This window comes from Polypterus senegalus, chromosome 12, assembly GCF_016835505.1.
Source record: "Polypterus senegalus isolate Bchr_013 chromosome 12, ASM1683550v1, whole genome shotgun sequence".
Lineage (NCBI taxonomy): Eukaryota > Metazoa > Chordata > Cladistia > Polypteriformes > Polypteridae > Polypterus > Polypterus senegalus.
The window spans coordinates 139,997,699-140,023,274 of record NC_053165.1 but is presented as its reverse complement, the minus strand read 5'-3'; the positions used below and the strand labels follow the sequence as shown (position 1 = coordinate 140,023,274).

At 41.6% G+C, this 25,576-nt stretch overlaps 1 protein-coding gene across 2 annotated transcripts in view; it reads left to right on the top strand.

The window, feature by feature from the left end:
• Window positions 1-1,889: 1,889 nt before the first annotated feature.
• Window positions 1,890-25,576, top strand: part of LOC120540746 (phospholemman-like) — a 37,232-nt gene continuing 13,545 nt past the window's right edge. Inside the window, exons 1-5 of one of the 2 annotated variants that reach the window (XM_039771780.1) lie at window positions 1,890-2,570; window positions 14,943-15,077; window positions 15,257-15,292; window positions 21,115-21,189; window positions 23,744-23,895. In XM_039771780.1, the coding sequence (XP_039627714.1) occupies window positions 2,546-2,570; window positions 14,943-15,077; window positions 15,257-15,292; window positions 21,115-21,189; window positions 23,744-23,805 (333 nt within the window). In that variant the 5' untranslated portion in view covers window positions 1,890-2,545 and the 3' untranslated portion in view covers window positions 23,806-23,895. Of the gene's footprint in view, window positions 2,571-14,942; window positions 15,078-15,256; window positions 15,293-21,114; window positions 21,190-23,743; window positions 23,896-25,576 lie in introns of those variants that run through there. The other variant, XM_039771779.1, reaches the window with a different exon arrangement.

Sequence of the window (25,576 nt, the reverse complement as noted above, 5' to 3'; positions counted from 1 at the left end):
AGTGCTTCCTGCATTTGCTTTGCTGCCGCACAGTGCTAGCAGCTGTTGTTTATTGACATGGCATTGCTTGGTTTAACTTTTTTTTTTGCGATGAAGTGAGTCAAGTATTCTTGACAGTCAGTAAATGGTACTGGTTTTCTTCTGGGCATTGGTGTGCTCACTCTGAACAGTGAATCTCACAGGGAGCGTGTATGATGGAAACTGACAAGACACACACATGAGCCAAGGTCACACTGTGGAAGGTGATGTCACTTTTGGGCGAGAGTGTAAGGTGGTAAAAACTTGTGGAGGTAAAGAAATTGAAAGGTGATTCACATGAGCAATGAAAAGAATCTGCCTGTTAATTTAATGCAGGTTGCAGACAGCAGTTGTCTCGTGTTTCTTATCCTATTCGTGAATTGGTCTGAAGGTGCACTGGACCTCTCATGAAAAGAAGCAGTGTCGGGCACTCTGCTAAGTTTGTTCACTATGGATGAACTGGGCACTGACAATCCTAAAAAAATCATACTGAACACATACTGAGGGAGCTTTGTTTCCGTAGGAGGCTTTAGCTCTCTGGAAATGTGTTCTTTTGAAATTGCAGCATGTTAAGTAACCGAAAAATCTAGAAATATGACAGAAAAGGCAATATCCCTCCTATCGTGATTACGGCGGTGCAAAAATCACATGTGAGAAACAGATATACTTTAGCTTACTTTACTGGCGGTTTTACGCGGTTACAGACGGGAAGCTTATGACAGACTCTATCGAGGTGTGGGAGTCTTGATCTATGCAGTCTGCCATATTTCGTCACCACGCTGAAAGGATTTTCCAGACGGATGGCATACTTTTCCGCCCGACAGCTTCAAAGGGTTTGACTGCTTGTTCCATGTATTTATACTGTCTTCTCCACGTGGTCTCCAAACAAGGACAGTAAACTCAAACCCCACCTCCAACAAGAATAGCACAATGCCCACACTGCAATTTGTCCCATTCTCCAAACTAGGAAAGAAGATTTTGTGCTGACAGAGGACTGAAGTATACTATTCTGTCTTTTAGGCTGACTATACAATCCTCCAGTTGTTTTTGGCAATCTAGTCCTATGCTTGGCTGGCAATTCTAAATGCTGAGCCCCTGTGTACCATACTTGGTCTGCCTGTATGAATGTATCCATAACAGTGTGCACAGAGATAGTGACATTAAACTTCATATTATAACAAGCTCCACATGGCGGGTTAGCATTTCATCTCTCTTTGTTTTACTGTTGTGTGTGCACATCCTTCATCCACAGAGGTGTTGCATATGTAATTATAGCATTCAATTAATATAACATTTGATTAAGATATATTTTATATTATGACTACACTATCCTGTGGTGGTCTGGCGCCCTGCCCAGGGTTTGTTTCCTGCCTTACGCCCTGTGTTGGCTAGGATTGGCTCCGGCAGACCCCCGTGACAATGTAGTTAGGATATAGTGGATTGGATAATGGATGGATAGATGAACTACAGTATCCACTGTGTTGTTCACAATGTTAATGTGTTGTGGTATATCGGAGCCGTGCAGCTCCCCAAATCCGGAGACAGAGAGGCACAGTGACGCACAAGTTAAAACCACCACACACTTTATTTCTTTTGTCCCTTGTAGGAAAATGTCTTCTCAGTTCCCCACAAGTATAACACAGTCCCAGCAATACTTCTCAGTCCCTTCTCTCCCTCTCTCTCCTTCTCTTCTCTCCCACCTCCACTCCTCTCCCAGCAAGCTTTGTCTTTCTCATCCCGACTCTGGCTCCTCAAACGGAATGAGGCGGACTCTTTTATAGTGCACCCTGAAGTGCTCCAGGTGCTCTCTGATCCTCTTCCAGCAGCACTTCCGGTTGTGGTGGAAGTGCTGCAGTCCAGGGCTCCGGAACTGTCCAGGTGCCCCTTGGCGGTGGTCACGGGCCTCAGCAGGGTTGAGCTTCTAAGCTCCAAATCTTTGGCCTTGATGTAATCCGGTGGTTGCCCTGCCCTCTCATGCTCCGGGGGAAGTATTGCCCTAGATATGTCCTCTCCCCTGGTCCTTCCATCATAGGAGTGTCCCGGCTGTCTGCCACAGTGTTTATTGTCAGGGTGTATTTTTGTGCTGCAACTTGTTTAACTCTTCTTTGGCTTGAAAGTAATAATACTGAAACGTATACATCCACAGAAATTCGAAGACTTGGTATGGGCGAATGGTCTGGTCTGTTGAATAAATTTGAAAGGAATGCAGTAAAAGTTCTACACAAAAACAAAAACTGATGGTAATGAAGATGGTGGACTGAGTTGAGACATCAGTTTAATTTTGCACAGGGTGAGAAAGGAGCGTTACAAATAAGCAAAGAGATAGCATTTTGAGATCAGTGAGCATCTCTGCCACTGTGGTCTGCCTTTTGTTTATTTTCTCTTCTGTTTTCCAAGCCTGAGGCAGAAGTGACAAAGGATGACAAAACAGCTGTTGGAAGTTTTGCCCATCCTCACAAACGCCCCCATTTGAATTACAGACACACATTGTGTGGCGAGTGCTCAGTGGACCTGGATTGTCACCGACATGGACCTGCACTGTCAGCTTCTGGGTAAGCATGATAATAAAACTTATCTTGTCAGTTGGTTTTTTTGTTGAGAGTCTGTTATTTGGACCGGCGACACAAGCCAAATCAGATATCACAGCAAAGCTAGCAGAGTGGCAATGATAGAGGTTACGAGCAATGAAAAAGACGATAGGTGAGGAGAAGGAAAGACAGAATGGGTGTAAAATTAATAATTTACAGCTTTAAGTGAATAAGCCAAAAACACCTAATAGAGTGCAATTATACACTTTAGACAAAAAGAAAGCTTGGACTTTCACAAACAGTTTAAAGAAAGCTGATCTATCAATTTGCAAATGACAGACTTGAACCAAACAGAGATGTCATGAAGCAGAGATTGAGACCCGTTTCCATTCTTTCATTTTTAATTTTGATTATGTGAAATGCCTTTAATGACCTCTTGGGCACAGCCATCAGCAGTGTGTCTCTTTGCGGAGAGAGTGTTCAGCTTGTTGGGAGGTTTACTTACCTTGGCAGTGACATTCATGTCTTTGGTGACTCTTCCTGTGAAGTCAGTAGACGGATTGGGAAAACATGGGGGGTCATGAGGACGCTTGAAAGGGGTGTGTGGTGCTCCCGATATCTATGCAGAAGGACGAAAGTCCAAGTGTTTAGAGTCCTGGTGCCCCCTGTCTTGCTATATGGTTGTGAGACATGGACGCTATCCAGTGACCTGAGATGAAGACTGGACTCCTTTGGTACTGTGTCTCTCCTTAACATCCTTAGGTACCGTTGGTTTGACTTTGTGTCTAATGTGTGGTTGCTCATGGAGTCCCAAATGAGGCACATTACCTGCATTGTGAGGGAGCATCAGTTACGGCGCATTTCCCTGAGGGTGATCCGACTCATAAGATCCTCATTGTTGGGGACCCGAGTGGCTGGACTAAGCCAAGGGGTAGCCCATGTAACACCTGACTGCAGCAGATGAAGGGTCATTTTTGGAGGGTAGGACTGGACCGAGTGTCTGCCTCCTACTCAAAGCATCATGATGTTCCTACATTGATGGACTAAAAGCCAGAAGTCAACATGACCATCATCATCAAGTCCTTCCGTGAGAACCCTAAATACAAAGAGGACTGTTTCATTTATGTGAGGTAGAATGCCCAGAGGGGACTGGGTGGTCTCATGGTCTGGAATCCCTGTAGATTTTATTTTTTTCTCCAGCCGTCTGGAGTTTTTTTTTGTTTTTTCTGTCCTCCCTGGCCATCAGCCCTTACTCTTATTCTATGTTAATTAATGTTGACTTATTTTATTTTCTTATTGTGTCTTTTATTTTTCTATTCTTCATTGTGTAAAGCACTTTGAGCTACATTTTTTGTATGAACATGTGCTATATAAATAAATGTTGTTGTTGTTGCCTGGGTGGTTGCCAACCGGGATCCCGAGTTGTTTCGCCCTGTAGTGGGTGCGACAAGACACTGTAGCAGTGCATGCTCCCCAACTTGACTTGACTTGACTTGAATATGTGAAAGAAAGTGGTGTGCTCAAGTGAAGTTCTACATTGTTACGCTTGGAAAAATTAGCAGTCTTTAAAATCATCTGTGAGTGGACTGTGGTGGGGGAATTAATGTCTGAAAAAAATTAATTCACCTTGTTTTGGTTAATGTTCATCTAATACAGAAAGATAAATAGAGATGAGAAAAATGATTGGGGTACACAATCAGGAGGGTGTGACCACTTGCAGCCACCACCAAGGACTACTGTATCGCAAGGTTTTGGTTTGGTTTTGGTTTTGGTCTGCTTAAGGAATGAGCCGTTGTGACAAGACTGACAGCACTGACTATTAATATTGTGAAGCTCTGACCATATTTCTAAACGATTAAACAGATCTTAAAGGCTCCATTTGACATCAGATAGGCAGCTCTAAAGAGGTAGATCAGTAAGTGTACTTCTGTGGACTTTTTTAAGCAAATTGGTCTTAGCACAATTTTCATTCTTGCTTAAAAACTCAGCATATCTTTCATTCATTTTTAATTATTGTAAAACCTACTTTTGGAATGGCTTTGCAGTGTTTTCAGCAGATCCTTACAAAAATCAACTGCCTTTTGGACTCTTGACAGACTTTATGTTAGGGATATTTGCAGGCTTGACTTAATGTTTTATTCCAGGTAGTTGCAGTGCCTTATGCACAGTGTCAATAAACATTTCCTCATGTTATTATTATTATGCAACAATGAATTACTGTGGATTAAATTTGCCTTTTGTGACAATAATCAACAGAAAAAGACTCTTTAAGGTCAAAGTGTAAACAGATCTCTGCAAAATGGTCTAAATTAATTACACATATTAAACTCAAAACAACTGTTTGCATAAGTATTGATAATATGACAACTCTAGATCATCAGTGGTGCGGCCAGTTGGCTTTAGAAGTCACAGATTTAGTTCCATAGACCTGACTGTATTTGGGGGTTTCAACTAATTGTAGTCTAAGTGCACCTTATCTGAGAGGTCCAGCTTGTGCTTAGTCAGTATGGTGACCTAACCTACACAATGAAGAGAATAGGACACTCCATGCAACTCCATGAAAAGGGAATTGACACGTACAAATCAGTGCACGGAGACAAGAAAATGTCCAAGTCACTGAATATCCCCTGTGTCCAGTCAAATTAATTAAGGAATGGAAAGACCCTGCGGTGGGCTGGTGCCCTGCCCAGGGTTTGTTCCCTGCCTTGTGCCCTGTGTTGGCTGGAATTGGCTCCAGCAGGCCTCCGTGACCCTGTAGTTAAGATATAGTGGGTTGGATAATGGATGGCTGGATGGAATGGACAGAAGTACTAGGGTGTTGTACCATGTGAGCCATTATGGATGTAGTGAGAAGTCAAGCAAAATGACACCTTTTATTGGCTAACTAAAAAGATTACAATATGCAAGCTTTTGAAGCAACTCAGGCCCCTTCTTCAGGCAAGATGTATTTTCTTGCCTGAAGAAGGGGCCTGAGTTTCCTCAAAAGCTTGCATATTGTAATGTTTTTTGTTAGTCAATTAAAGGTGTCATTTTGCTTGACTTCTCACTATCAGGATGGAAAGAGTAATGCAGAGCTGTAAATCTGCTTAGAGCAAGCCAGCCATACAAACTGAGTGAGGGTGCAAGAAGAAGGCTAGTGAGGAAGGATGCCAAGACACCTCTAATATTTCTGAAGAAGTTACAGGTACAACAGATGAGATTGGAGAGACTGTGTAGATAATGACTTATGTCCGGGTGCTTTTCCACAGCTTTATTGGGGAGTGGCAAAGCGAAACAATACTCTGGACATCTCAGCTAGAGTTTAGCAGAAGGTACATGGGAGATTAGTCTGAACACAGCTGGAAAAAGGTTCAAGGGGCTACAAAATTTGATTTTTTTGACCATCAGACACACCATGAATTATGAGGAGACTGTGGGGATGCTTCTCTGCAGCAGGCCTAGGAAGGTGTGTGGGGGTAGATGGGAAAACAAATACAAAGAAATCCTGGAGGAAAACCTGATTCAGTCTGAAAGAAACCTACGCTTTGGCAGAAAATCTGTGCTCCATTAAATCAATGATCCCAAGCATAAAGCCAAAGCTTCACAGCAATGGCTTCAAAGCGGGTCAGAGTCATAGGCGGTTTTAGACAGGGGCCAGTGCCCCTGTAGAACTGACCCTGGCTCCTGTGCTGAAGAGATCCATCCATCCATTATCCAACGCACTATATCCTAACTACAGGGTCACGGAGGTTTGCTGGAGCCAATCCCAGCCAGCACAGGGTGCAAGGCAAGAAACAAACCCTGGGCAGGGCGCCAGCCCACCACAGGGCACACACACACCAGGGACAATTTGGAATCGCCAATGCACCTAACCTGCATGTCTTTGGACTGTGGGAGGAAACCGGAGCACCCGGAGGAAACCCACACAGACATGGGGAGAACATGCAAACTCCATGCAGGGAGGACCTGAGAAGCGAACCCGGGTCTCCTAACTGCGAGGCAGCAGTGCTACCACTGCGCCACCCATGCTGAAGAGATAAAACTTTAATTAATTACTTACGGTGATGTTCTGTGCCCCCATGAAAAAACACTGGCCCCACCCCGGCCCCCCTGGTAAATTTGGTCTGGAACAACCACTGGTCAGAGTTCAATCCCAACTAAGTATTTGTGGCTGGATTTGAAAAAGGCTGATCACTCATGACCTCTTGGAACCTAACAGCGCTTGAGCAGTTTTGTAAATAGGAAATGCAGAAAAATGGCAGTGTCCAGATGTACAAAGCCGGTAGAGGCCTGTGCACAAAGAACATAATGCTGAAGGCACATCTTCTAAATACTGGCAAACAGGGGGTGAAACTTATAGAATCAATTATCTCACCAATGTTCATATTAGGATAACTGTCAGCTCCACGCATAAGTGTGCACTGCAATGACGGGTGTGTCAGTCAGAACTGAATCCTGATTTGTGCACAGTTCTCCTAGAACACACTCTAAAGCAGGGGTGTCAAACTCCGGTCGTGGAGGGCTGCAGTGGCTGTAGGTTTTCATTCTAACCATCTTCTTAATCAGTGGCCAGTTTTTGCGGCTATTTACTTCTTTTAATTAACTTGACTCAGGCCCTTTAGTTGTTTTATTTTTCCTTAATTAGCAGCCAAACAATAATGAGACACAAAACAAGCCGCCACATCACACAATATCTGAAAATAAAGAAAGGTGAAGGTCTCAGTAAGATTGGCCTCTCAACTCACCAAAACACTTTGACGATGTTCTTATGAAAAACAGAAAATCAACAGTTTTGGAAATGTCAGCTGTGGCCGAACGAGAGCAACAACAAGCCATGGAATTAAATAACGAGTTTAATTAACAGCAAGAATTGGCTTCTCATTAAGAAACTGGTTGGAGTTTGAAGCCCCAGCTTAGCAGGTCATCCGTTGGCTCGTTTCATGTCTCATTTCTGTTTGGCTGCATTTTAATGAGGAAATGAATCAATTCAGAGGACTGAATCCTTCTAACAGGGCTATTAAAATGTGAGTTAGCAGAGGAAACAGGTCACTGATTAGGAAAAGGGTTAGAATGAAAACCTGTAGCCACTGTGGCCCTCCAGGGGCCTCGTGCATAACGCCGTGCGTAGAACTCGCACTATAACATGGCGTAAGCACAAAAGCCGAAATGTGCTTACGAACAGAAAAATCCAGATGCAGGAATCTGTGCGTACACCAACTTCCACGTTCTTCCGCTAAATAAATCCCGATCAGCGTGAAAACTAACGCTCGTGCACGCGCTTTATGTTAATGCCCCAAATCCTCCCATAATTACGCCTCTTTGAATATGCAAATCAATATAAATCACCCTTAAGCGCAGCCTTCTGTGAAAAGACAATGGGAAAAGCACGGGGGAAAATATAAGAATTTCAGCGAATACCAAGTGGAGGCATAGGAAAAACATACTATTTGTTCAAATAAACCGTGGTATAATCAACAAAATGAAGTTGATCGAGTGACATAGCGTGTTGGAGAAACTTGAAAGCTCACATTCACAAAATCGCACAGTGCCGGAAATAAAAAGAAGTCACATATCAAAGTCGCCGTGAAAAGCCGAGTTGTAGCCCACTGTCTGAGTGTCATATGAAAGTTTATTAGGGTACAGAGAAAAAAAAGGCACACAGTGGAGAAAAAGCACGAAATGTCCACTTCAATCTCGACATTTCCACTTTAATCACGTAGTTTATTTTGTCATTAAAGTAGAACATCAAAAAATTCATCTTAAAATCGTTTAATTAACCAGTTTCTAAAATCACATCGTAATTAAAGTAGCACGTTAAATGTTTTGTTTTGTATGTGATCTTCTACTCGTATGTGATCTATGTGTGTGAATCACTACTTGCTTTTTAAACCGGCTCTCTTCCTCCAACTGGACCCAGAATCCATTACATTCGTGATATTACAGCTCTCTGAATAACTAAAATACTGAGATGTATACATGATATAACAGGGCTATTAAAATGTGAGTTAGCAGAGGAAACAGGTCACTGATTAGGAAAAGGGTTAGAATGAAAACCTGTAGCCACTGTGGCCCTCCAGGGGCCTCGTGCATAACGCCGTGCGTAGAACTCGCACTATAACATGGCGTAAGCACAAAAGCCGAAATGTGCTTACGAACAGAAAAATCCAGATGCAGGAATCTGTGCGTACACCAACTTCCACGTTCTTCCGCTAAATAAATCCCGATCAGCGTGAAAACTAACGCTCGTGCACGCGCTTTATGTTAATGCCCCAAATCCTCCCATAATTACGCCTCTTTGAATATGCAAATCAATATAAATCACCCTTAAGCGCAGCCTTCTGTGAAAAGACAATGGGAAAAGCACGGGGGAAAATATAAGAATTTCAGCGAATACCAAGTGGAGGCATAGGAAAAACATACTATTTGTTCAAATAAACCGTGGTATAATCAACAAAATGAAGTTGATCGAGTGACATAGCGTGTTGGAGAAACTTGAAAGCTCACATTCACAAAATCGCACAGTGCCGGAAATAAAAAAGAAGTCACATATCAAAGTCGCCGTGAAAAGCCGAGTTGTAGCCCACTGTCTGAGTGTCATATGAAAGTTTATTAGGGTACAGAGAAAAAAGGCACACAGTGGAGAAAAAGCACGAAATGTCCACTTCAATCTCGACATTTCCACTTTAATCACGTAGTTTATTTTGTCATTAAAGTAGAACATCAAAAAATTCATCTTAAAATCGTTTAATTAACCAGTTTCTAAAATCACATCGTAATTAAAGTAGCACGTTAAATGTTTTGTTTTGTATGTGATCTTCTACTCTATGTGATCTATGTGTGTGAATCACTACTTGCTTTTAAACCGGCTCTCTTCCTCCAACTGGACACAGAATCCATTACATTCGTGATATTACAGCTCTCTGAATAACTAAAATACTGAGATGTATACATGATATCATTTTTATGATGATAGGAGTTAAAGCACGTTATTAAACATGTGTTTCACTTCGATGAAATCTTTTATTGCAGCAGTACTCAGGGGTGGCTCTAGGCTTGTGGTGGCACTGGGCAGAGGAAGAATCGGTGGCTCCTTCGTCGGCCAATGTCAGTATGTTATCTTATGCACGGTGGATGGCCACGTATGTTGCAGACACCAGCCGCCTCGTGCTCATGACACAAGCATTTAACTTCTGCCGAAATTTGTCGCTGCTTTTAGCTGTGTTGTTATTTTCTCTTTCTGTTTTATATTCAATATATATTGGCGTAGCCGTCACTGCAGTCAGTGCTTTTCTTTCCCCAAGTAACCGATCGCCATACAATCAGCTCTGTAATAGACGTTAAGCCATCTGTAAGCTTAGTGCCGATTCTTCAAAACGTTTAAGGAACATTGAAATATCTTCGTAGTACATGTTTAATTATTCTATCCTTCACGCCAGTCCCAGTGAAGAATATAGATTATTTAAATGAAGTTAAAGTTTTATGTGTATAATTTAACAAACATATTTTGCTGCATTTCACCTTAAAAATGATATCGTCATCATATGTAAATACGCGCTTTATAAAGTGACTCAGGTTGTGAGATATTATAACTGTAGTGTAAGTTTACAGTGGGGTGATTGTACTTATAAGTCCTAACAGTTCTACAAGGTGCAATTGACTGCATTTAAAGTTCGTGGGATGAAACTGTTTCTGAACCACGAGGTCTGTACAGGAAAGGCTTTAAAACGTTTTCCAGTGGCTGAGACAGCGTGTCATTAAAGCTGTATACCGATAATTCTCTTTCCGATCAGCTGCTGCTGTGATTCACACTCAGATACAGTGATATAAATACTCCGAGTCGTGCAGTGAGAGAAATATGGAAAAAGATGATCCGCTGTGGCAACTCCTAACGGGAGGACCTGAAAGAAGAAGGAGGAGAAGTGAGAGTAACAACGCTAAAGCAGTTATTGTATTTGGAATACTATGGCTGTTCCCTGGACCATTATATTGTTACAAGTTAATTACAATCAAATGCGTTACACTAATAAACAATATGCGGTTAGTTTCAGTGTATTTATAAAGCCGCGTCATGAAAATAATGAGTAACCACACAGGAACAGTAGCACTGCTTTGACGCTGGGTGCCGCCAGTCTGCAAAACCGAGCGGAGAACTTGCGTACGACAAGGCATGAGGTACCGTAGAAAAGTGCGTGGCTTTACGCCAAGTGTAGGTTTTATACATCGCGATTTGAACGTGGAAAAGTTCTTACGCAACATTTCTCTGCGTACGCACCGTTTATACATGAGGCCCCAGGTCTGGAGTTCAACACCCGTGATCTAAAGGAAGATGAGGTCAAATGTTTTATGACTATGTATTGTGTAGCATTCATTAATCTATCTCTTCATTTGGTTGCTCAACCTACTCATTGCAATTACAGGATTGTGGACAAGGACAGGGGGGTGCAAGCAGGAAAAATAAGTAAAAAGTGCAATAACAAATATAAAAATTGCCTGTTTACCATTAGATTTATTTAAGTAGTGTATGAAGGAGAGACCCATTGGCACTGGGCCTAGCACTGCTCCCTCAGAGGTCATACGTTTGATGCTTGGTTGCTGTCTTTGCAATGTTTGCAAGTTGTGGGTTTTTTCAACCAATAGTTTCGTTTTCTTTCCACATCTCCAAAGGCTTCTGTGCTATCTTGATTGGTGATTCTAAATTGGCCAAAACAGAGCTTGTGTACGGGGATGTCTTACAATGGCCTGCTGCTCTCTCCAGGTCCCTCCTATTGCCCAGTGTTGGCAGATCACGCTCTGCCAACACATAGCCCTGAAATAAAATAAGCATTTTTTTAATTTTAAGTCATATTATTTATTTGATAATATCTGGCAGATTGAAATATAAAAAAAAACAAAAAGAAAAAATAAAACAGACTATTTGAAAGCCACAGCTCAGGTGTGCAGTTAGCAAAATAAGAAGTTCAAGAAATGAACCAAGTAGGCTTTTATTAAAACATGATGCGCACCAAGGGCTTCGAGGACAGACCTCAAAAGGCCTGCAACTTGGGCTCGTCTCAGAGGAAAAGTAATTTAAGTAATGCAATACTTGGCATGAGGCACTGGAGTGGCTCCTTAACCACAAGCTGTCTGCATTGTTTCGATAATGCACTGTATTTCAATATGGAAATAAGTATAAGCAAGAGAAATAATGGGGATTTTGTTCTGCTTAAGGAAGAATTATTTCAAACAAATTAATTGATCAATTTTCTTTACTTGTCTTCTCCCAGAATGAGTTGTGCCTGTCAAGCTTGTACGAACATCAGCGATCTTGATCAAGTAAATGGAGGCATAAAAAAATGAATGTTGTCGATACGTTTATTAATCAGTATGTCTTATAAGTTGGCCATTCTGATGCCACATCTCACGCACTTGGTTCTGTTGTGAATAGGTGAATTTGAGGGTTTCATCTTCTTGAATTTTTTCTTTCTCTAAGTTCAATATGAGACTGCCATTGTTTTGGTGGCAGAAACTTTAAAGTGCAGAGCGCTGAAGTGAAAAAATGAAAGAAAGCAAATGGAAGCACAGACAGCCATTGTGATTAATTATTGATGAACCTGAGCCATTATTGCAGAAAGGCACTGAGATGACATTTGCATATTGTTCTTATTTAGAAACAGGGAACAGATACACTGGTACTGTATCTACTGTATGACAGTTTGGGTCTCCAGCCTTTTGTTTTGTTAAGTTTAACTTCCATCTCCTCATAAAACAAAAGTGTTCTACAGGTTGAAACTGTCTGTCCGGCAGAGAAGAGCACCAGCAATATCCAGCACAATGTAAGAATGGGTCAGCCATGAGGGTGCCGCATCATCATATAGAGTGCTATAAAAAGAATTCACTTCCTTGGAAGTTTTCACATTTTATTGTTATACAACATTGATTGACAGTAGATGTAATTTGGTTTTTTTTGTCAAAAAAGACTCTTTAATGGCAAAATGAAAACATATCCCTGCAAAGGTCAGTCAGTTTCAAACCTGCTATATCCTAACGCAGGGGTCTGCTGGAGCCAATCCCAGCCAGCACAGGGCTCAAGGCTAGAACAAACCCTGGGTAGGGTGCCAGCCCATCGCAGAGCACACACACACCAAGATTGCCAATGCACCAAACCTGCATGTCTTTGGACTGTGGGAGGAAACCCACGCATACACGAGGAGAACATGCAAACTCCACGCAGGGAGAACCTGGGAAGCGAACCCAGGTCTCCTTACTGTGAGGCAGCAGCATTACCACTGTGCCGCCTCCCTGCAAAGGTATCTAAGTTAATTACAAATATAAAATGATTGATCACGTAAGTATTCACCCCCTTCATCTCAGTATTTAATAGATGCTCCTTTGTCAGCCATGACAGTCATAAATCTGTGTGCACAGGTCTGTCTCTATCAGCTTTGCATATCTGGACACTGCCATTTGTCTCCATTCTTCAGTACAGTTCAAGCGCTGTCAGACTGCATGGGTATCAGGAGTTACCACCTTGTTCAAGTCGGGCTACAAATTCTCAGTTGGATTGAGATCTGAACTCTGACTTATGCACTCCATGACGTTCACATTGTTTCTTTGAAGCCATTCCTGTGTAGCTTTGGCTTTATGCTTGGGGTTGTTGTCATGGTGGGAAACAAATCTTCTCCAAAGGGATAGGCCTCTTGCAGACTGCGTCAGGTTTTCCTGTATTTTGCTGCATTCATTTTCCTTGCTACCTACTTGTTTTCTCCTAGAATGAGTTGTGCCTGTCATGCTCATATGAGTGTCAATGATCTTGATCAAGTAATTGGAGGCATAAAAAAATTAATGTTGTTGATAGGTTTATAGGCCCGCATGAATAGAAACATCTCCAAAAAACTTGGATTTTGTGTATATGCAGTGTTCAAATATGAAGTGCTCAAATTTCATCTCATCAGACCATAGAACATTCTTCCAGCTGACTTCTGAGTCTTCCGTGTGCCTACTGGCAAACTCTTGCTGAGATGTCACATGCATTTTCTTAAATGCAAGGGATTCCTGACCAATGAGTGAGGTGAGAAGGCGGGTCTTCAGTTAAAATGCCCATTAATGTCTGAGTGCAATCTATTTGCTTTCACAAGAGTATTTCCTGGAAGCAGTTTATTTAACAATATTTTAGTTAACAAAAATATGTTTGGAATGTTGTGAGCATATAATTGGATGACTTGACATGTGGATTATGTGAGACAAGGAATGTGTGATTTCTTCATGTCTCCATATACATTCTTAAAAATTTAGAGTTCTAGAATGGCATTTTATTCCCCAGGTAGAAACTAGGCTTGTTACAGAACTATTTATATACACAAATAGATAAATAAATATATACACACACTGTGGTCTGAACAAACACCAGAAAGACTGAAGAAAAATTTAAAAAGAAAAGGAAAAAAAAAACAATATTTTAGTGAACATAAATGTGTTTAGGAAGTTGTGAGGATACAACTGGATGACTAGACATGTGGATTATGGATGTTTTTGATATTGTTTACTTTTATCTAGCAGTTGTCCCAATATATTCACTCAGTTAATACTCAGGCATGATAGATAGATAGATAGATAGATAGATAGATAGATAGATAGATAGATAGATAGATAGATAGATAAGACTCAACACACTTAAAAAGTTGTCGGGCAGCCACCTGTATAATATCCCTGGCTGCAATGGGGTTTGAGAATAAGACAGTAGTGTCTTTGACGGAGTCCAAACAAGAACTGAGGAATAGTGGGTAAGATGGCAGCTTTAAATGCCAAAACCGGAAGTGATGTCAGGGAACCGGAAGTTGCCTTCTTCAGATAACCAGAAATGACGTTCTTCTAGGCACCAGAACCAGAACTGACGTTCCTTTAGGCGCCAGAAATGGAAGTGACATTCCTCTAGGCGCCTGAACCGGAAGTGATATCTTTAGGGATGAGTCAGACAGGTTTTCCCATTTTTGGTCTGCAGAGGTAACAGAAGAAGGTGTAGTGCACCCCTCCACCCCCTGGCCTGGCTTTGAATTACCCTCACTTTTGTCCATACAGCTTCCTTCTACTCACACGTGTGTGACAACAGATAGATATGAAAGGCACTGTACAATACCAATGATGCTGGACATGTGCAACCCTCTATGTGTCATTCTTATTTATTTCTGAGTTACTGCACTCAAGTGCCAATCCAGGTGGTTCATCGTGTGGTGGGTGCAGCAACGCTCTATCAGCAAATGCTCCTAACCTCTATTGTTTAAAATATGGAAAACATGCCATAAATGTTATGAGTATAAGGTAAATGGGACATTTTATGTTATTCATTTAAATAGCTTTTCTTATTAAAACTGAAAGTGTATTTTAAGTGGCTACTTTTGTTACTAGTAGAATCCTTATTGACGGTGTGTCTTTCATTCACAGTCATTGCCTTCATGCTGCCCTCTGCCCCTGGTGACCTCAAAAGCAACAGCAGCTCACCGGAGAATTCCACCTTCTCATCTCTTGATGCAGCAGCAAACTTTACTAACCAGATGAGAGCAGCAAATGTCACCAGCCGTGAGTGCCATGCTAATAGATGAATAAACAGAGCACATTTTTATTTAATTTTAAGCGTACCTTATTTTAGCAGCTAATTGAAAACAGCAGCAGGAAATGTAATCAATATGTGCCTCTGTTCTTTTTGTAACCTTAGAGTCGATAAAAGATAAAAGACATCAAATCTGTTTTAATTGCAGGTGGCCAACCTGGGGAGCTTCATCCGTTTGAATACGGTAGGCTTTGATCTGTTTTCCAAACGTCAGAGTCTTACTGAACTGGCTTACTAATATAATTTATGCATATCTAATTAAAATGAATAATGAATGCAACAGACACATGAAGAAGTCTCATTAATATGCTAATTTCCAAAGATCCCTTACCGTCATATAGAGCAGGACGTTGGGATCATTATGAAACCTCGTAATGTAGGTGTGTACTGAACTGAGCATAACAGCTCTGTCACTCCAGAAAACAGAGATCTGAAGAGCCAAAGACTTTAATAACAGCAGAGCCTGCCTAGTCTTGATGTTGCCCCTAGAGGGTGCTGTGCAACTTAAAAAGTTTGATTTCTGCTGAGTCTATCATTTTGAGGGGTTCTTATTTTCTTGAAGGCTTCATAAATGAAGTCCTTAAAAAGTTAGTTTGTTAATTCATTTTAACACTGGACTTTTAAATAGGTTGAGTATAGAGGACAATTAATTAATTGTGTTAACTGAGAGTGTACTTGTAATAAATTCGAGGTTTTGACATCTATAGCCTATGTTCATATCATTTTGGATAAATTTATCTCTGTCAATATATTGTTGGCCATGGCCTTGTTGTTATTATGGTTGCTACACTAGTTATCAGTTACAAGACTCGGAAGTCACTAGATATATTATTATATCATCTCATTCAGCCTATATAAGATGGTGGCACGGAACATCTGGCATTACATTAAGTGCTTTTCTATACAATACACATTAGTTTTGGGGGCAAATAAAACAAGTTAGTTTTTTTCAACGTGTGGACCTTTGCTGATCCTGATACTTTTCTAATATGAAGTTGTTCATCAGGGTGAATGCTTGCATTAGTATGTGCTGCGGTATCCTGCTATCTCATTGTTTCTCATTCATTATCAGTAAAATGCCTCATCTATTTGAGCTGAGGTCGCGGCTCTTATTGTTTCTTAAGGGCCTCACTGATAGCAGATTTCTGCAATGTCACTGTGCCGATCACTGCACTTTCCTTTCACAGAGTAGTTAGTAACCACTTTTCTGTCTGCCTTATTACTTCATCAATCAGTGTTAGTATCCTGCAGTTAATGATCAGTGCACCCTGTGCACTGTGGTTCATGGAGTTGTTTGTGACCACAGAGCTGTGCCATTTCTATTACGGAGTTGTTTGTCACATCATCAACAGTAGATGTTCTTTTCTGACAGCCATGGCAAATGTCTGTGCAAATGTTCTTTTGTGCTAGCTATGGTGCAAGACACTAATGTCTGATCTTTTCCCATTAGCCATGACTTGTTATCATGTCACTGCTAAACATTTCTTGTCATCTATAGTGCATGCCCACATGGTTGTTCTGTTTCTGTCCACTATTTCATGTGCCCAAGCCATGGCTTGCTATCAAAAACACCCTAGGCCCAGTTACGTCAGTAAGGTAGCCAGCATCTTAAATTTTCTGCCACCAGTGTACATGTCATGTCAAAAGCTCTTGATTAAGACAACGACCAAGGTTAAGGACCCGGCAGTTTGCAAGTTTTTGCATGACAGACAGTAAACCTTAAACATTGTATGTATATAATCTAAGACTTGTTATGACATGCAGGGTACCAAGGATTGTTTTAAGTACGAAGCAACCGATAGATGACTAAAAAATGAGAAATCATGGTCAAAAGACAAGCAAGGTGCAAAATAAATAAGGCTGCCCTCATGTGAAATTAAAAGAATGACCACAATCAATGGCATACATCAAGCACATAAACTACATTAAAGATCATAATTAAATTTTATGGAGTCGTGAGAATAATATAACCACAAACCTTTTCATTCCATCGTCAAGTAGGGACTTGTCGTCCTTATCTGGAAAGGGAAGGGTAATCGCCTGGATTGCAGCAACTACTGGGTGATAACACTGCTCTCGGTGCCAGGTAAGGTCCTTGCTAGGGTCGTCCTCAATTGGATCCGTGATCACTTGCTCACCTACCAGCGACCGGAACAGTCTGGTTTTACGCCTAAGAAGTCTACCATTGACCGCATTCTGGCACTGAGGGTGCTTATGGAGCACAAATGCAGACCTTCTTTGCAGCCTTTGTCGATTTTCGTAAAACGTTCGGCTCAGTTGATCAAGCTGCCCTGTGGGACATCCTGAGGGTTCACGGGATCCCCTCAAGGTTGCTGGATATCAAGGCCGGCCTGTACACTGGTACTGTGAGTGCTGTGCAGAGTAGAGGCAGAACCTCTGGTGTTTTTCCCAGTTGATTCTGGGGTTTGTCAGGGGTGTGTTCTGCTCCTACTCTGTTCAATGCTTGTATGGGCTGGGTGTTGGGCAAAGTCATGGGGTCCAGCGGCTGTGGGGTATCTGTTGGTGAAGAAAGATTCACTAATCTTGACTTTGCCGACAATGCTGTGATCTTCGTGGAGTCAATGGAGGCTCTGATCGGGGCGCTCGAGAGACAGAGTGAGGAGTCTGAGTGTCTAGGCTTGCTAGTGTCCTGGATAAAAACCAAGATCCAGGCCTTTAATGACCTCTTAAGCCAGCAGTTCTCAAACTGTGGGGCGTGCTAAAGCTGTACAAGGGGGGACATCGAATAAATGAACAAGACATCAAAATTCATTTTTTACATTTTTATTTCAAATTTAAATTTGCAAGCATGTAATCACAACGAATGCATTATAACTAAAATTTAAATAAAACATTTCTAAGGTATAGATCCAATGACTAATATGTGCCTGCTTTAAAGTACACAGCGTGTCCAGGTTTGGTTTTATATTCGAGATAGACAGTCTCAGCTCCTTTTCTATTTGAAGTTTGTTTCTATGACGAGTGGCGCCGCTGCTGCTGCTTTTATAGATATATCGTTATCTGTCACGAACATTCGGGTAACAGTAGATCAGGTGATAATGCGGCATGACTGCACCACATTGGCAGTGTAGCCAATATTGCCAAATTGAGTTAAATAATTTACTGCGTATTGGGTTATTGTCATGATACAACTAACAGTGGTATAATATTTGTCGGACGAAAATATGTTCGTCTCGCGCAGATTGACTTCATCAGTGTCCTCGTTTAAGAGGTTTTAAAAAATTAAAACATATTTAATCGTTTCTTTACATAAAAAAATAATTAAATAAGAATAAATAATTTATTCTTTGTTTTTGGGATTAGAATTACTACCAAAAACCACACAAGGCATTTTAGCAGTTATTAAAGCACTTAAAAAAGAATAAATTGCAAATATTTCATCAAAGTTATAAGAACACATGCAAATCTTATGGAAGTAAAAATGATAGGATACCGCGACACCGCACGAGTATCATACCTTTGTTAGTTGTATCATGGGTTATTTTCATCCATCTTATATTATGCAGGGGGCACAGAATTATTCCAGGTATAAAATAAGGGGGCGCGAAATACGAAAGTTTGAGAACCGCTGTCTTAGGGAGAGCCATCAGCAGTGTGTCTGTTTGCAGAGAGAGTGTCAACCTTGTCGAGAGGTTTACTTACAGTACCTTGGCAGTGACATTTATGTCTCTGTGACTCTTCCTATGAAGTCAGTAGAAGGATTGGGAGAGCATGGAGGGGTCATGAGGTTGCTGGAAAGGGGTGTGTAGCACTCCCAATATTTATGCAAAATGACGAAGGTCAAAGTCTTTAGAATCCTGGCGCTTCCTGTCTTGCTATATGATTGTGAGACATGGGCGCTATCCAGTGATACTGTGGTACTGTGTCTCTCCAGAAAATCCTTGGGTACCGTTGGTTTGACTTTGTGTCGAATGAGCGGTTGCGCATGGAGTCCCGAATGAGGCACATTACCTACATTATGAAGGAGAGTCAGTTACGGCACTATGGCCATGTGGCGTGTGATCCAGCTCGTAAGATCCTCATTGTTGGGGACCCGAGTGCCTGGACCATGCCTACGGGTCGCCCACATAACACCTGGCTGTGGCAGATAGAGGGTCATTTCCAGAAGGTGGGACAGAACCGCGTGTCTGCCTGGGGGTTTGCCAACTGGGATCCCAAGTTGTTTTGTCATGTAGTGGGTGCGGCATCGCACTGTACCAGTGCATGCTCCCCAACTTGACTTGACTTGTCAAGTAGGCAAGCATGCTAATAATAAAGCCTTGTACAACATCAACCATGCATTCACCATGTACCCCCAGCCCCAAGCCCTGCATTGCCTATAGTCACAGTATCTTAATTGGTAGAGCTGTAATTCATAATGAGTTATGATGAGAAAAATGATTCATGCAAAACTGAATTTCATAGCAAAACCCAAGTGTTTCACTTCTCAAAAAAATTCCTATGATAAATTGTGTTTCACTTATAGCAAAATTCAAACAAGAGTGCAATAGCTGACCCTGCGCTCTGACCCCCTTGGGCATTAATAAAGTATATCAAATCAAAACTCAAAGTAAGAACGGTGTTAAGTGCATTAATAAATCTGTTTGTCATTTAGTATTTAAAAAAATATCTCTGCTGAGAAAAAAGAAAATCACCAGAGGTATGCATAGCTTCACAAAGATAAGTGCAATTAGTGAGGGCAACTTGGGCCTGGTCCATCTTGTATGTTGTTCTTGCATGTAGAGATCCCTAGTTCTTAGTTTTTCCGGGTTCTGATTTGGTATTCTGTTAGTAGAACAGTGTAATGAATGGATGGATGTTCTGATGGAGATGGACCCCCATTATCTTACCTGGACAGAAGACCAACACAGGGGATGGTCTTGGCTTGCTGAATGCAAGATGCAGCTGAACTGTTGTTCCAGTGAGGATGGATAGGAGTTCCTTACCTGGCCAGGAGGTCAGTATAGTGGATAGACACTGTTGGGACATCTCATCTAGAACAGTTAGTGTTCCCTTTCCCAGCTGAGAGATGAGGGCAGATGGAGGGCACTAGAAGATTGCCTCCTGTGCTCATGTTGCTCCCCTGTACATTGGAGGACAGCATCCTTTCCAGCAAGTCCCCATTTGAATACCTGCAGGGTAACATGGGAGTTATGGTTTTGTAGGGATGAAAAATTGGGTTCCACAGGTGCCATCAGGTGGATCTATTGGAAGGTGGTTTTACCTGACCCAGAGTTGCATTCTGAGGCAGTGATTGGGCATTAGACATACTCCCTCGTTTGGCTCAAAAAATGCTGCTCCTCACAGCCTGGGGAGTTGGAGTTGGGAGTGGAGGTGGACTAAGGTTGTCTGGGAGGAGTAGAGTAAAAAAAATAAAATTTTATTGTGTGTTGTGGAAGAAGAGTAAATGAAACAGAAATGGTCCCAGGACTGTAGGTGGAGTAATTGTGTCTGGGATTTGGGGCTCAGGGACATCCACTAGAGGCCACAACAAACACACATAAAAGAACAAGTTTTTCTTCAGATCTTATCTATACTAGTTATGATGTGCCATGTGGCAAATACAAAAACTTTTTGCAAGAAAAATTTCTAAAAGTTTGTTTTCTAAGTAAGTAATAGCAAATCACACAATTGTCATGATTTATGTTAGTCTGTGCAAAGTTAGACATTTTATAGGGAGAAACAGAGAACAGTAATGGTTGGCACAACTTAGAATTTAAAAAATAAAAGGTAGGAAATGACCTTAATTCATTTTCTTCTTTTCTTCTCTTTGTGTTTGTTTAGTTTTATTCATTTTGTCTTGCCCTTTTCAGTGTTATGTCTTTATTCTAGTGTATATAGATTAGGGAATACAGCCATCATTTAATTAAAAGACACATGTGATCTATATTTTCAGAGCACTGATTGTGCTAATGAAGGCTTACATAACCTAAAATTAGCTTCCACAGACAGAGCTTCTCTCTAATGCAGGTATTGATCGCTGACTGGAGCTCATTTGTGTTTTAGACTATGAAACACTGCGCCTCTGTGGCTTGGTGACTGCAGCCGTCATAGCCGTAGTCGGACTCCTCCTCCTGATTGGTGAGTATCAGACCTTGGATACTAACAAACCTGAGTAAGCTTCTTTAAATGATGAGTAGTGCAGAAAGAGGAAAGTTGTTAACTCAAACTCAGCATTTACTTGATATTGCTACTCATTAGATGTGCTGATTGTTGTTTTCTTTTAGTTTAAAGGAAAGCCAAATACACACAAATCATGCATTTTATAAAAATGCTTTGTTATTTAAGTAGTGATGCTTTCTAGAGCCTATCCAGTTCTCTTAATTTTATTTAAAATTTATTTCTGGTTCAGCTGTAATGCTTTGTTCATTATCATACACAAATCATTACAGTAGTTTAATTCTATGCTTGTACAAATTAGAACATTAGAATATTAGAACAGTCTAGATAAGAACAGGCCTTTCGGCCCAGTAAAGCTCACCAATCCTATCCATTTAATTATTCTAAAACAACATCAACTCTAGTTTTGAAAGTCCCTAAAGTCTTACTGTCTACCACGCTATTTGGTAGCTTATTCCAAGTGTCTGTTGTTCTACGTGTAAAGAAAAACATCTTAATGTTTGTGCAGAATTTACCCTTAACAAATTTCCATCTGTGTCCCCGTGTTCTTGATGAACTCATTTTAAAATAACAGTCTCGATCCACTGGACTTCAGTCTTAGTCTCCTTTTGCTTAAACTGTAAAGGCTCAACTCTTTTAATCTTTCTTCATAATTCATCCCCTGTAGCCCCGGAGTCAACCCAATTGCTCTTCTCTGGTCCTTTTCTAGTGCTGCTATGTCCTAATTTGTAGCCTGAAGACCAAAACTGCACACAGTACTCCAGATGAAGTCCCACCAGTGTGTTATAAAGCTTGAACCTCCTTGGACTTGTACTCCACATATTGTGCTATAAAACCTAATGTTCTGTTTGCCTTCTTAATGGCTTCTGTCTGGAAGTTGATAGTGTTGAGTCCACTATGACTCTTAAATCCTTCTTATAAGGTGTACTCTTGATTTTCAGATCACCCATTGTGTGTTCAAACCGAACATTTGTACTTCCTATGTGTAACACCTTACATTTATTGACATTAAATTTCATCTGCCACAAATCCACCCAAGCTTGTATACTGTTCAAGTCCCTCTGCAATGATATAACGGATTCCAAATTATCTGCCAATCCACCTATCTTGGTATACTTAATCAGGTTATTACTTATATTCCTATCTATATCATTTATATATATTAAAAATATCAGCAGCCCTAGCACTGACAACTGTGGAACACCACTCTTAACAACTCTTTGAGCAAATGTTATTGCATTACGTCACTCAAAGTTTCAAAGGGAACCTACTTAGTGTTCCTGTGTTTCGCTATATTTAGAGTTTCAAATGCCCTAATACCTGTCACTTTTTCATCGTGGGATATTACAAGGTCCACTTAACCTCAATGAAATAAAAATCTGCTCCTTCCTTTTTGACAGACTTAGCCTTCAAATGGTCTTCAATAAAAAAAGGTTGATCTGAAACTTACTCTTAAAATAATTTAAGAAGGCTGAGCCTAATTAAACTGAAGAGTACTTCAACCACCTAAAGTCTACACACACTGGTTTAGGATAGCCAGATGTTCTCAGATCTCTTCAGTGCATCTCCTATAGGACCAGAGGCTATTAAAATTGGACTAAGAATAATATGATTATTGCAGATGTTATTTTGGAGATGCTAACTTTCATTTGAAGTTATATAATGATTCATAATTTAAAACTCATCTTGTACCTAATCTCACTTTCTGCCTATATTATTTCCTGTTGAACGTCTTGCTAGTAAGACTAGAATAGACTTCCCCAAGCCCAACAAAAGTCTCCAGCTCTTCTTGGGGAATTCCAAGTGTTATTAGGTCATCTGATAGATTCAATCCCTTCTGTGCACTTTGGGCCTCCTCCCTGTGAACTGTGTTTAGTAAATCTTGGTAGATCATTCTGCCATGACTGAGTCATATAAGCTGACTCATGTTTTGCAAATATAAAGAAAAAAATTGTACATTGTATTTTTAAAGTCCAAGGCATTAAAAACTTGTCCAAAAAACATGAATAAGATAGGATTAGTGAATTCTCATGAAATATCTGCAGAAAGAGTACAGTGTCCGAGAGTAATTTTGATGCATAGTGGCACATTTCAAAACTACGCCATGATATTGGTATTCATTTTTATGATTTTTCACAAATCTCATTATGTACATATTCATTGCTCATTCATCCTTCCATCTTCCAAACCCATATTTGCTGCTGCTAAAGTCTCCATTCCAGTACTACTTTCCCTGGGAGATTTAGGAATCCAGACCACACCATCTTGAGTCTTTCTTTTAAAACATGGATTATCTCAACAACCAATCCTGAAATACAATTCTTGTCATGCACATGATATCTAAGCAAGTGTGATAACCAAGACACCCACTGGTTAACCTGAAGCACCAGAAGACTAGGTTTAAATCCTGATCCGGTCATTGTTTGTGTGGGGCTTGTATGATCTCCTCTTGACTGTATGGGTTTTGCTTCAGTTCATTTTCAACATCTAACAGACATTTGTATTAATTTTATAGATGATTCTAAACTGACACAGTGCTGGTGTGTGCTCTGTGCAACAATGGCCACTATGAAATGATGCAAACAACACTGCAAAAAGGTTTGGGGCAGCCACCTCGTATACTTGAGAATTGGCTGTGTGGTACATGGCTGGCCGTTCATCCCGGCCAATACCCCCAAGCCGCCTGATGGAGCCCTCCTTGCAGCATAGAGGTGCCCCAAATGCCAGCAGGGAATTATGGACAATGGACTTTTAATGCACAGCCCTGCTGGAATCCATGGGAGCCGCCACGAGTCGGTGCAAGGAGGCCCAGAGACTGTTTGCCTTATGCCCAGGAAGTACGTCATAGTCACATGGACAAAGGGAACGATGTGCTTCCTGGGTGAAGAAAAGAAGGATTTTTATCTGACCCGGAAGTGTTCCAGGTCACATGGACAGAGAGGGTGAAACGTTTCCGCGTCAAGGAGTATAAAGGACTCTGGAAAATCCCAGACGGACGAGCTGAGTTGGGAGGCTGGGTGGCTAACCGTCTGGGAGTGGAGGATTGGTTTATTTGAGAATTGTATTGTTAATTGAGTATTGTGGAGTGGAGGGTGCTTTGTGCACATTATTATTATAATAAATAATAATTGGACTTTTTATCTGGTGTCTGACGTGGTGTCTGGGGGTACAAGGGTGCAAGAAAGCCCTAATCTGTCACAATTGGCATAGCCGGCAGGATTCTCTGGCCATCGGTTCGGCAGAGGACCTGTATTTAAAAAATTTTATTGTGGACAGAACCCTAAGAAGACAGTGTCACGACACACACAGGAAAATCGGCAGAAACCCCGATTTACCAAGGACGTCATGGGGAAGAAGAAGACAAAGCAGAGCGCCAGCAACAGCGGAGGTCTAGCGCTCGGCATTGCCTGCGCTCAAGACGAGCCATGGAGCGGCTACGCGCGTTTCGGGAGAGATTTCCGGAGGAGGACGTCTCTGACGAGGTATGTGCTGGGAATGTGCTTGAGAATCTTTTTAAATTAACACATTTTGTCCCATGTACATACCTCCCAGATGTCCATCCGAAGGCTCTGCGGGAGGCAGAAGACAAACCCGAAGGCAATGGAGCGCTCTCGTTCAGGCAAACGAGTAACCCAAAGGACTTCCGCATGTCGGGTGCCGGCGAAGGACACGTGACTCACCCCGGAGGATTATGGGAAGGAGAAGATCCGTGTTCAGCTGCTTGTGGCTTCACCCAGGAAAAGATGGACTTGGTTATTCCGAAGGGGAAAAGGGAGGCGAGCGAAGCACCGCTCACCCTACAAAAAGGGAGTCCAGGAAATGACTGATTGGTCCGTCGATAAATTGATACAGACGGATCGCAGTCAGCCAAAAGTGGCGCCGCGGACCTCCGAAAAGAACTCCAAATCCCAGGCTCCCTTGTGGGACCTGTCTGAGCACATGCCAGCAGCGGGCGTGCTTATTGGCTCCCAGCCGGAGGGTAAGGCTAGTGATGGCTCGAGCCTGCCTCTGGCTGAATTGAGTAATTTTTTAGACATGCACAAGCTGGAGAAGTTGCTTCAGCCTGTGCACAAATTTTTACAGGTTGTGGAGACAATAAAGAAGATCACTGGGGATCTGGGAGCAGCGGCCAAAACGCCTTTAAGGAGAGTGGATGAATTCCTACGGTGATTTTGTTGGGAGTCTCCCATCATGATTGATTTGGCGGTACAGGTGAGTTTTACAGGTACCGTACAGAATAAGGGGACACAGAGTGACACGGGCCTGCAGTTAATTAGTAGCGGGTGCCAAGTCACTACGAGCCCTACAAGTGATTGTGGTGTGATGTGATGACAGAAGGGACAGTGGA